Source organism: Gossypium arboreum, chromosome 11, assembly GCF_025698485.1.
Source record: "Gossypium arboreum isolate Shixiya-1 chromosome 11, ASM2569848v2, whole genome shotgun sequence".
NCBI classification, from domain to species: domain Eukaryota; kingdom Viridiplantae; phylum Streptophyta; class Magnoliopsida; order Malvales; family Malvaceae; genus Gossypium; species Gossypium arboreum.
The window spans coordinates 119,987,769-120,000,768 of NC_069080.1; the positions used below are offsets into that span (position 1 = coordinate 119,987,769).

At 31.0% G+C, this 13,000-nt stretch overlaps 1 protein-coding gene across 3 annotated transcripts; it reads left to right on the forward strand.

Moving 5' to 3' along the window:
- The first annotated feature begins 1,379 nt into the window (after positions 1–1,379).
- Positions 1,380–11,229, forward strand: LOC108471027 (sugar transporter ERD6-like 15). 3 transcript variants are annotated; one of them, XM_053022226.1, is made up of 17 exons: positions 1,380–1,738; positions 1,834–1,896; positions 2,059–2,148; positions 2,225–2,284; positions 2,479–2,544; positions 2,645–2,710; positions 2,794–2,869; positions 2,955–3,019; positions 3,264–3,356; positions 3,443–3,695; positions 3,790–3,833; positions 3,922–3,984; positions 4,067–4,126; positions 10,243–10,296; positions 10,389–10,445; positions 10,729–10,843; positions 10,932–11,229. In XM_053022226.1, the coding sequence occupies exons 1-17, from the start codon at positions 1,553–1,555 to the stop codon at positions 11,048–11,050; spliced, it is 1,530 nt and encodes a 509-aa protein (XP_052878186.1). In that variant the 5' UTR covers positions 1,380–1,552; the 3' UTR covers positions 11,051–11,229. The 3 variants fall into 3 exon arrangements, with proteins under 3 accessions (XP_052878186.1, XP_052878188.1, XP_052878189.1); XM_053022228.1 differs by having other exon boundaries at positions 10,953–11,229; XM_053022229.1 differs by lacking the exon at positions 2,479–2,544.
- The last annotated feature ends 1,771 nt before the right edge of the window (positions 11,230–13,000 follow it).

Genomic DNA, 13,000 nt, shown 5'->3' on the forward strand with positions numbered 1-13,000 from the left:
ATAACATTTACACTTACACAAGAGTTCAATCACAAGACTTTCAACACACTAACTCTCTTACCACTAAAACTAGCAGGCTCATTCTGATATGGATTAGCAGACAAATTAATGTAAGCCAACTGACCAAAGATAAGGCTTAAATCCCCAAAATAGCAAAATTTGGCAAACGTAAAGCTTGAACTCAAGACCTCTCTCACACACCCATAACGCTTAACCACTGAAGTAAACATATATTTATGTTAAATATTTACAAAAACATAGACACATTTTCCAGGTCGTTACATTCGACGTTGGGACAAGAAGCGTCGGCTCGTCAGGAAGACGTGATGGATGACGTTGTAATGATGCAAATAGGGATGTTGGGACATCACAACATGTTCTTCATTTTGATAGCTACGTTTTAGACTTCAAGTAGGACTTTTTTACCCAATTAGACTTTGATTATTCTAGGGATATTTTAGTATGATTAGACTCTAAATTTAGCCTACTTAAAGGGGCCGTGTATCCCTATTTTGATATGCCAATTAAAAAAAAGGGACTTTCTTTAAGGGCAATAAGATGCAGTCACATATGAGTTTTTATTAGAGTTTCATGATAATTATGGAGAGTATTTGATACCCTTTTTGTAAGTGTCTTATGATATTTAGGGTTTTATTTACCGGTTTGCTCTTTGAGATTTTGAGCTTTGTATTTGGGGTTTTGGGTAATGTACAAGTTCTACATTTAGGTTATTTTCTCTATATTATATTCTCGTTTGTTTACTCATTTAGTGAAAAGCCGAATCATCCTTTGCCTGTGGTTTTCCTCCTTTCTGGAGGAGTTTTCCACGTAAAATATTTGTGTCTAATTTTTTCTATTTTACTTTTCGTTGTTTATACAGGTCGATCCCAACAAATATTAAAACAATACATTATAATTTAAATAATATTATTGATACTTATCTAGATGTATTTGTTTTCAAGTTTGGATCAATATGTTACTTTATATATTATATATATGATATGTAATGGTAGTTTAGTAATTTCTTAATCGAATTGGTGTTTGGTTGATTCGTGAAACCAATTCAATCGTGAATTTAAATAAGAAATACAAATTTTAACATCAATAAATTTTTTGACTCAATTTAATAAAAATCAAATTAAATTTTATTATAAAATAAAATTTATCAACTCTAGTAATTCTAAATTTTCACTCACGACCCAATAATAATAATAATAATAATAATAATAATAATACAATCACGTGGTCTTGATTTGTAGTTTAGTGTATGTCATCATGGTTTAATCTACGACTATGACAGAATCGATGTCCCAATCTCAGACTCTGCTCTGAACCTAACTGCCCAAAAAACAATTAATTCGTTCACCTTTTTAACTAATCTTTTAAGGTAATATTCATTATTCAATTTTTAGCATCTGCACCACTTTCTCCCATTCCGAGACCAATAACTTCCTTTCTTGAATATTCCCAGACTAATTTAAACTCTGAAGTTGAAATTTACTATTGATGCTGTTACATAATACATTTACGGGTCTTTGAAGTGAAACGAGTTATGGAACAGCAAAGAACCGAAGCAACTGAGTCTTTACTTGTAAGACAAGGAAACGACAACCTTGTTTACAATGAAGAAAATGGTGGTCTTGGGGATGGAGGGTCGGTGGCTGTTTCCGATGTTACCACCATTCTTGGTCTTAGCACCTTCGTGGCAGCTTGTATTTCCTTTGGTTCTGGCTGTGCTGTATATGCTTTTTCACTTGTTTTTTTTAGAACAATTTTAAAGTTTTTAAAAAATTTCCCAATACGAATTTGTTATTTTGTTTGATTGCATGGCAGGTAGGATATTCTTCCCCTACTGAATCTTCAATCATGGAAGACTTGGGACTTTCCGTCGCTGAGGTAAAACAACAACCCCCCCCCCCCCACAACTAATTATGTTCGGATTTTGACCTAGCTGCTGACATGCACTTTGCATTGCTTGCCTTGAAAAAGGTCTACAAGGATAGATATTGGTTTTAAGGTTTAAGAATCTGATAAGTGAAGCTTTCACCTGGAATGTAGTTTTCAGTTTTTGGTTCAATACTGAGTATTGGAGCACTTCTGGGTTCTGCAGTAAGTGGGAAGATAACAGATTTGCTTGGTCGGAAATTGGTAAGCTTTGTCAAGAATTGCTGAATATCAACTTGCTAGTATCGTACAAACTTTCTAACATCATGTCTTGAATCAGACCATGTGGATTTTGAATTTGTTCTACATCGGTGGCTGGCTTGCCATAGCATTTACAAAGGTTTCAGCTCTTCTACTTATTCTTTCATGCACTATTCATGTACCAAGTTGGAGATAAACTAGGATCCGGACTTTAAGACAATGATGGATCAGTTAGAAGATTTTCAAGATTAGTAAAAGCTGTTATGATCAATTTGCCATTGCTTGCTTTCATTCCATAACATGATGTTTTTATTTGTTTTGTGATTTGTGAAGTCCCCTTGGTTGCTTGACCTTGGAAGACTATCATTAGGATTCACAATAGGAACTTTCACTTACTTGGTAACTCATCTCAAGTTTTCTTTGATACATTGTTTACTCCTTTGTTGTTTAAATGTTGACTTACGATGGATAATCGTATTTACGTTCCGATCTCAAACAGATGCCCGTCTATATTTCTGAAATAACAACAAAGAGTGTGAGAGGAAGATTTTCAGTCATACCGTCGGTAAACTTTTTTATCATAAATCAAACACTAGGCTGCATTGAACATATTGGTTCATAGCTCTTGTACTACTACTTGTTCTGCAGTTAACGTTTGGTTGGGGCATATCGTTCATGTATGTTGTCGGTTCCTTTGTCAGTTGGCGCACATTGGCTCTGATAGGTAATTAAAATTTCCTTGAAGGCGTAGGAAATTGGTTAGACAATCTGATAGTTTTGTAACTGTTCCAGAATGATTTTTCATACAGCTACGATTCCTGGTCTACTTCAATTGCTACCACTCTTCTTCATACCAGAATCTCCGCGATGGCTGGTGAGTCTAGTTTGATTTTTTTATGAAATTTTATAACTAAGTTGTAATGCCCATCTTAAATATTGAACTGATAGGAAAACAGAATATTTCATTACTAAACAGCACCAAACCTGTAAGATATTGATCGATTTTATCTGGAAGCCTCATGGTTTTGTCCTAGAAGAGATGCCTCACAAGTACAGTTTTTAGTTTCTACATGGATGCTTCTTTTAGTTCAAATCTCCAATTTGGTATTTCTGTGCAGGCAAAAGTTGGCCGTGACAAAGAGCTTGAAGATGTTTTGCTGTGCCTCAGGGGAAATAAAGCTGATATTTTTAATGAAGCAGCTGAAATAAAAGTAACCCTTATTTTTTATTACTTAAAGTAAGTATTAAACTTTAATAATTGCACGATTTTTGGTTGTCTCAGCTTACTCTTTTACAGGATTATGTGGAATCTCTTAAAAGTTTCTCAAAGGAAGGAATTCTAGAAATATTTCAAAAGAAGTATGTTCGACCATTGCTTGTAAGACAAGTAATTTGGATGAAATTGATCAATTTCTTTATATTTTCTGTACAATCCATTGATATATACCGCTTGTTTTCCTTACAGACTGTTGTTGGAATGATAATCCTAATGAATTTGGGAGGAGCCAATGCGTTTGCGTTTTATTCTGGTGTTATCTTTGTCTCAGCTGGTAATACCATTGGTCTTAACAATCTCCATAAAAAATTCAAGAAAATGTTTGAATAGTTCAACTATATAAAATTCTATTTTGTGACAATTGAAAGGTTTATCTAGCATGGTTGGACTCATCACACTGGCTGCCACTCAGGTTTGCTTCACAGTCATTTTCGGAAGCAAAAGTCTCCATTGATGGGTTGATGTCTCAGTAACTAAAGAATTGTTGTTCTATTTTGCAGACAATAGTTGGTGTTTTGGGTATAATCCTAATTGATAAATTAGGAAGGCGACCACTTCAACTGGTAAGCAAAGGATAAACATTTTGTAATAATATGTTCAGTAAAATGCGTTGTTAATGAACAATGAGTTAATTGTGTTTATTAGGTGTCTACAGCTGGATTGTGCTTCAGTTGCTTCCTCACAGGATTATCATTTCTCTTAAAGGTACTAATATAATGACCGAGAATCTGACATCTCCCCTTCATCACTACACGTGCTGACATTTGGTCATCACCCTTGCGTATGCTATAACAACATGTTTAGGGATATGCTTAGTGCACCAAATTATTTATGCAAGTCATCTTACAGCTACTTCGGTCTGATTGTGCTCCAAACATTCATTGTAGAGTAAGTTGAACCTAACATTGGCCAACTCCAACCTCCCCCAACCTCATTTTGATTCAAAATTAATTATCTCATTTTTAAGATCTCTCTCAAACTTTATCTGCAGTTCTAGGGTGGTATTACATTCCATATGTTGCAGCCTTAAGTGTATAGGCGCGAACCCATGCAATCTATAGAGAACCAACGTGTAAAAACATGGACTAGAGGTGCTTGAGCATGCATGTTCAATTCCAAAAATGAAATCCTTATGTTCCAGCGACTTAGGCTAGCATATGGATTTCCAAAAGGCTCTAGCTCTATTGCTTGAGTCAACTTGCCCTTACCAAATGAATTTTGAACACAATTAAGTAATGTAGCTGATAACTTTCTGATGGAGTATAACGTAGCGACACCAATAGTTGTGAAGGTTAAAAAAGATTTGACTAGACTAGTTGCAGCCTACCTGCGTAAGACAAATGTCTTGCAAACCAACAAGTCATCCTTATTGTGATCTTCAATGAGAGGATCCCAGTCTCTGATGGTAATTTTTGGAGAACTCATAGCTAAGGTACCTTGCATAAAGCTTGTTGTCTGCAATATCAACTCTAATTCAGTTTTCTGAATTCTTCTGCTAAACAACTCACTTTTGTAAAAATTTAGCTCAAGTAGAAAAGGAATAAAAGAGATGAAGCCTTTGGACTCCCAATACCGAATTAAGGTTCCCTTTAGTGAAGATGAGAAGATCATTTGCGAAGCATATTTGAGTCAAGTTGACTCTCTTGCACTTTGGGTGGTAAGAAGTAACACCCAAAAAGGCTACTACACATAAAAATCGAGAGGGTACATTCATTGTTATTACAAAGAAGTAGAGAGACACAGGGTTTCCTTGTCATAGTCCGTTTGCACCCTTGAAGTAGCCGATCAATTCCCTATTAATGGCTATTAAGAATCTCAGAGTAGTTAAGTAACTCTTGATCCATCCTACTGAGCTCTATTGGAGATGACCTTGGTAATGCACTTGTCGACAATGAAGCAACAAGAAATAAGTTTATAGTCAGTTAAGTGTGTAGTCATTTAACAAGTAGGGACAAGAACCACAATAGTGGGATTGAAAGCTAGATTAAGGTCCCTCGATATAAAGAACACAACCTCCATAAAATCCACTTCAATCATTCTCTAAGCCACCTTTAATAAGTGAGTAGTGTATCCATCTAACCTTGGAGCTTTATCACTAGCTTGCTCAAAGAGGGCTATCTAATTTATCTCCTCTTTGGTGATATTTCTCGAGAGCATATAAAGGGTATTGTCAACTAAATTGACTTGAAGGATGTTAACAAATTCTTTTATACAACCTTCCACCCGTGGGTCAACGGAACCTAAGATATGCTGGAAGAAATTCACAGGTCCTTTTGAAATTTGCTCAAATGAATTTAATCTATTGCCTTGATTGCTTATCACTAGATGGATAGTCTTGTGTTTTTGCTTGGCAGCCACAGTACTATGAGAAGTTCTTGATTTTTAAGTTATGTTCACGATACAATGCAATTTTAATTTTTAAGTTCCCACCCATCCATCCTATCCGCTCTCGAGTATCGCTTAACACTCTAAAACACATATCAATAACTAGTCATCTCATATTTCCAGATGACGATAACCGTTCACTTGTCATCCATGATAGTGACTTTTATTATAATAACTTACCATCTCGATTAACTCAGTTTCAATGTCATTGCCACCTACTTCGTGTAGTACTGACTTTCGGTGTAGACTTAAATTGTCACTTTCTCCTATGGAACTCTTTCGTCCTTTATACCCAATTTCATGTAATTATGCATATAAACTCAGCATATCATGCTATTTATCAACAATCGATGCTATGCTTGTCAAGCACATTTATTATCTCATACTATCATCAAATGAGATGTATTCATGCATTCATTCATATCAATTTCACATATATAATTTCTTCATGCGAATTAAAAACTTGCATCAATATACTAATATACAGGCTTTGCACATATAGGCTTTGCATACTAAATCACATATAGGGTTTGTATGAAGGTTCGCGGTACAGTATACATATGGGTTCGCATACATAGTTAAAGGGATCACATAGCAGTTTCACATAAGGGATCGCATAACAGTTAGAGGGATCGCATAACAGTTTTACAAGGATTCGCATAACAGCTAAAGGGATCACATAATAGTTCTACAATAGCGTTAGCATGACATTTATTAAAGGTTTGCATAACATACACTAAGGGGTTCGGATAACATTCATTAAGAGTTCACATACTAAATCACATAAAGGTTCACATACTAAATCATATGGGGGTTCACATACTAAATCATATAAGGGTTTGCATGAAAGTTCACATATCGACTACAATTCATCTATCAATTTATAACAAAGTTCCCATGTATACCTGTTTATGTAAGGGTTTGCATAATATCCACTAAGGAATCGTATGACAATTCACCTAAGGTTCGCTTAATAGTTCACATAGGGATCCGCACAACAATTCCATAGATGTTTGCATTCATAAGGGTTCGCATAACAGGTTTCCACCCTTTTTAATAATTCAAAAAATAGTTTTCAGTCTGGGTTGGTTTGAAAATTTAGTACTTTATGCAAGTAAAAATAAGAAAATAAAATATTTTGACTAAAAGTGCACAAAGGGTTTCAATTTTGAGATATAAGGGAATGCTATTGGGTAAAAAACCAAAAAGGGGTGCAATCAATGGAATTTGAACTTAAGACCTTTAAGATATAAGATTAGCACTTAACCACCAATTCTAAGGCTCATTTTTTATTAATTTCTTAACAACAATAATTTTTAACACATTCTAAGTTCGCTTACCCTATTCTTATTATACTTTAAAATCTAAATTTTATTCTTATTTCTTCTAGCACTAATTTTGTGATGTGACATCATTCCACTATAGTATTGTGATTGAGCTCTCTCTAATGGCATACCATTACGAAAACAACTCGATCAGTACCCGTCCAATAACCTTGTCATAAGTGTGTTACTTTAATAGGATATCCTTAATCTCTTTGGGATAAATAGCTCTCCCAATATGATCCTATTCTATCTCATGATAACTATTACATCTTTCTTCATGAATATTTAATTACTATCAAATAGCAATTAAGTCATTCATCACAAAGATGAATGACTCGTGACCATATTTATTTTTCATCTATCATGTAATGCCAATGAAAAGTTATCATTTACCAATGTCTTGGGCTATAAATTCCACTATTGTGAATGATGTTACATACTGCAGAAGTTGTATACCCAACGCATCAGCTTTTGGTTATTTATCTATTTGAACTTAGACTTTTACTTAGATCAAAGTATACGAGTTATGCATACATAGTCCATCATCCACTCAGAATTAATATATGCCACACTATAAACATCATAAGTGAATAAATCTAAAAACGAATTTAGGATCTATTCTGCTTGGGGTTCAGTTCGATGGATTATTAGTCCAGTCAGTCACATTTATGTCTCTATCTTTTAAGAGTCGTTAACTCTAATGCTCAAGGCAAACAATATCCATAATTGGATTTGATAAAAGACATATTAGTCTGTCAATTGGTTTTCTCATTTCTGATTAGACTAAGGACATGTTTAGGTTCGTCTACTAATATAAATTGCCTTTCCATATTATAATACGATAATGTAATGCCACTTAGTATTAGTTAAACATTAGACAACTAGTGAACTAATATTCGTTTATGTTTTGCTTTGCATGCAAAAATAATTGAGCGCAATATACAAAAGATTCTAATGTAATTCATGAATAATTTTATTAAGCAATCTGTTTGAAAAAAAATTACAAGTATACAAACAAATATACTACACTTGAGGCTCCAGATTTAACATCATCAACATTCAGCATACTAGTAGAGATCTTCAAGTAATCAAACTCTTTTAAAGATCATCTTTTCCATTTAAAGAAAATTGGAAAGATGGAAAAATGAAGGGGCGGAAAACTAGAAGGATGAAAAATATAAATTTTCTTTTGATATGTGTGCTTGGTAGGAAAGGTGAAAAAATAGAAAGAAAAACAATTTTATTTTCCTCCATTGCTTATTAGAGTTGAAAAGTGAAAAGAAAGAAAATAAAATAATTGAAAATTATATAATTTGGAAGTATTGATTTTTATGCATTAAGATAGAAAATAATCACCCCACCTATTTTCTTTACTTTCACTTTTCTTCCCAACCAAACACATTCCAAATTTATGTTCTTTCCACTTTTCCACTCCCGTCTCCCATTCTTTCACTTTTCCACCTAACTAAGCAGACCTTAACACTTATTCGGTAGAGTGTAAAGAAAACTGGAAGGATAAAAAATTGAAGGGGTAGAAAACTAGAAGGATAGGAAACATAATTTTTCTTTCATTAGTTGTGCTTGGTATAAGAGATGGAAAAATGGAAAGAAAAAATATTTCTTTCCATCAATTGCTTGGTTGAGTTGAAAAAGAGAATGAAAGAAAATAAAACATTTGGAAAATGCATAATTTTGAACTAACATGCACTTCACTCTTATTTTCTCTCTTCTCATCATCTCAATTTGAAAAGATTAATTTTTATGTATTAGGATGGTCATTTCTTTTCTCTCATTTTTCTTCTTTACCAAGCACACTCAAAATTTATTTTTCTTCCACTTTTCTACTAACTCCTTCCATCCCTCTACTTTTCTACCTGACCAAGCACACCTTAAAAGTCTAATTTTGACTCTTACTTATGTCGATTCCTATACATAAAGTATTCTCAAATAAATTGCTAATAGTCTTCAATATTTAGCAATTAAAAGTTCAAATCAATTTACTCAAAACATATATCAATCAAACAACACAAGTTATAATGCCAAAAATTCCTTAAATTATAGTTGGCACTAACAATATCCCTTTTAACATTATTAAACAAAAACTTAACAATATATTAAGTAAATATAACTAACTCAACATTCATATTAATCTATTCACTTAACTATAAATTTTAACCATAAAATCAACTATTAACATAAAGTAACAAAAAAACAATTAAAATGCATAATATAAAAATATTATAGAAAAGATAAGAGAGTTATGTCAAGTAAATTCATCAATTATATCTTCAAATATCAACAAATCATTAGAACAAAATCTAAATAACAAAAATGATGAAGAAAAAACACTACAAGTTTAGTAAGAAAAAAAGTTTTTCACTTTGATATTTATTAATTTTTTTCAATTTGATGCTTAAAGTACACTCATTTCTTAATTTGGTGTCTAAAGTTTTCCTCAATTAAAGTTTTTAGTCTATTTTTGACCGACATTAAGAAAAAGTTGGTGACTAATAATATAGTGCCACGTAGTATTTTTTTAATAAGTATTTTCTTTTATTAAATGTATATTAACATTTAAAAATATAAAAATAAAAATTCAAAAATATATATAATCTATAAAAAACATATAAATTATAAAAAATGATAAACGAAAAGAAATTAATTAAAATTAATAATATTATAAAATGTAAAAGAAAACTTGTAAAAATTATAAAACTTTGTAACAAATTATTTAAAATTTACTAAAAATATAAAAAAGTTGTAAATATATTTAAGAATTTATAAAAATATATTTAAAATTTAAATGTTACTATCCAAATAAGTATCTATTTTGATAAATTATAAATAGGCATTAAACTTTTTATAAATACGACTCATGTTTTACCTACAACATTATACCAAAACTCTTAATCAAATATCATTTACTTCTCCTCCTCCTTTTAAAATAAAAATTATTCTATAATGAATTATTGCATGTTTATACGCCTTGACAACATACCAATATTTGAATCTTGGTCATTACTGCTAAAATCTTCCTTTATTGCTTCCCTTTGATATTGGCACTGCGTTTTACTCTGTCATGATGTCTGAAATACAATGATCAATGAGCAGGAATCTAATTGGTGGGATCAAGGTAGTCCTGCTTTGGCATTCATTGGCTTATTAGTAAGTAATCCATTTTCCCCTACCAGTTTTTTTTTTTTTTTTTTCTTCTTGCTCTTTCTTTAGCCATTCTAAATGTTGGATTATGTTTTCAGATGTACGCGGGATCTTATATAGTTGGCTCAGGAATACCATGGCTGTTATTATCAGAGGTCCATAAATTAATTGTTTTCCTTTATGTTGCTTTAGTTCTTCATTTCTTGTCTCAACGTAATCATATCCAACACCAATGTCTAACTACATCGGGACATTAGGACGAGTATGAAGATATGATGCTGGAAATAGATGAAAGAACTTTTAGAAGAAACTAAATATATCTACACGAGAAATATACTAGCGTCTAATACTCACACCCGAATCCGAGTAATATAAAATTTTGCCTTTGTTTAGTTATTCATTCATCGATTTCAACAACATATTGAACTTGTGTCACAGTTATTTCCAATAAATGTAAAAGGTTCAGCAGGCAGCATCTGTAATTTTATGGGCAGTTGCACTGGTTGGGTTGTTGCATACTACTTTAACTTCCTAACCGAATGGAGCTCAACAGGTGATTCATGCCTTGTTCATTTTTGTCATAATATTTCACAAGCTTCTTGACCTTACAAATGACTGCATATCCATTGGCATTGTTTCAGGGACATTCTTTATATTTTCAGTCTGCTGCGCTGCAAATTTCATCCTATCAGCAACAATGGTACCCGAGACGAAAGGGCGAACACTGGAGGAAATACAAACATCGATTACTCATTCTTGAGATTGAAATAACAAGTCTTCCAAGTTATTTCATCATCAACAATTTGCTTTAAATCCTCACTTGTCTTGCTATTGAAGTTACCAAACTCTTTAGCGTCATAACTTGCTCCCTGCTGTTGTCTGTGTTATTCATTAATGAAAAAAAAAAAAGTAATGAATGAATTTGTGCTTTGACTATAAGGTTCTCTGTATTGATTAATGTTAGGTTATTAGTTGATTACTTGATTTTCATTGCTTCCAAAAAGCACAAAAACATTTCATTCATGAAGCGGTTGCTTTGGTTATCCTTGAAGCTATTTAAACTATATTTTTCTTCATTTAGAATCTGCATTTATAAATATGCGGTGGGATTGTGTCGGCGTTGACGTTTTGAATGGAAATAAAAAAGAAACAAAAGCTACAACCCTTTGACCCATTCACTTTTTTTTTACAGCATTCCATGTAAGCAATTAACAGTAGTATTTGTGACAATTTCAGTGACTAAAATGTAATAAATCGATAATATTAATGATTATTTTGTAAAAATTAAAATTTAATGACTAAAATGTAATTTTAACCATATGTAAATAACTATTTCAGTAGTTTATCCCTAAAAATAGTATTGTAATAAAATTTAAATTTAACAAAAAAATTAATAATATAAACAATTTTACTTGCACTTTTAAAATTTTAAAATAGAACAACTAAAAGTGTCTTTGATTTTAGAGAACATTCCCTGTTTTTAATTTTTATTTTCATTTTCTACTTTGCAAAAATTAGAAAATATGTTTGATAAATAAAATAGAAATTTATTTTCAATAATAAAAATAGTAAAAATATTCTTAAAAATATAAGAAAAAGTTAAATTAAAGGATAATTTATTTAAAATATATTACAATAGTAAAATAAAATGTAATTAAATAAAAAGAGTCTAAAGGTTATAAAAAAGTTTTTTTTTTAAAAAAGGATTCAAACCAGGATAATTTTAATGCATAAAATGAAGCTTAAAAATTACTTTTAACTAAAAATATCTAATTTTTATTTTGTTTTTAAAAATTATTTTCAAAATGAAAATAAAATTAGAATTATTTCCTTAAATTGAAGCATTTCTTAAAATTGGAGTAAATTTCAGTATTTAAAAGCATATTGATAAAATATTGTTATGAATATCTTATTACGTGGATGTTCATTAAGATCATAATAAGTTTTGATGTATTTTAAATTTTTATAGTCATTAGAAGTAGATCTTTATTCTATTTATATTTCATAGATCTCTATTCTATTTATATTTCTTATACCTATAAATAAATATTTTAAGGAAGATTTATAACTTTTACTCTCTAATTTCATTTATTTATTATTCTCTATTTTTATTTTATAAAAACATAACTTAATTTTTAAAATAATAAAAAAATAATTAAATGCAATAAGGTATATGTCCCCATCGTTTAATGGACTCCTCGATTGAACTAAAAAGAAACATCTACGTAAGATTGAAACGACGTTCCAACCTCACTTCCAAATCGTACTGCCAATTATTTAATTTTTATCTTTCCACCTTTTATGGTACTCTTTAAGAGAAAATTAGTATTTGATCCTTGTCTGAATAGCAATAAAAGATATTTTTAATATATATATAGTGGCGAACCCAGCGTCCTCCACTCTTAAAATAATTTTTTTTACTTAACTCCTTTAAAATTTTAATATTATAATAATATTATAATGAGAGAATTTTAATTTAATTTTTAAAAATTATAAAAGGTGTATAATATTAAAATGGTAAGTTTGTATTTTTTACTAGAGTAAAATATACAATTTAATTTTAACCTCCTAACAAATTTCTTGATTTAGCCCTATATATATAAGGAGAGATCGAATTACATTAATGTAAAATTTAAGTAATTTTATATTTTTTTATAATTTTTATGTTTTTAATATTTTAACAACTTAATTATTATATTTCGTGCTCCAA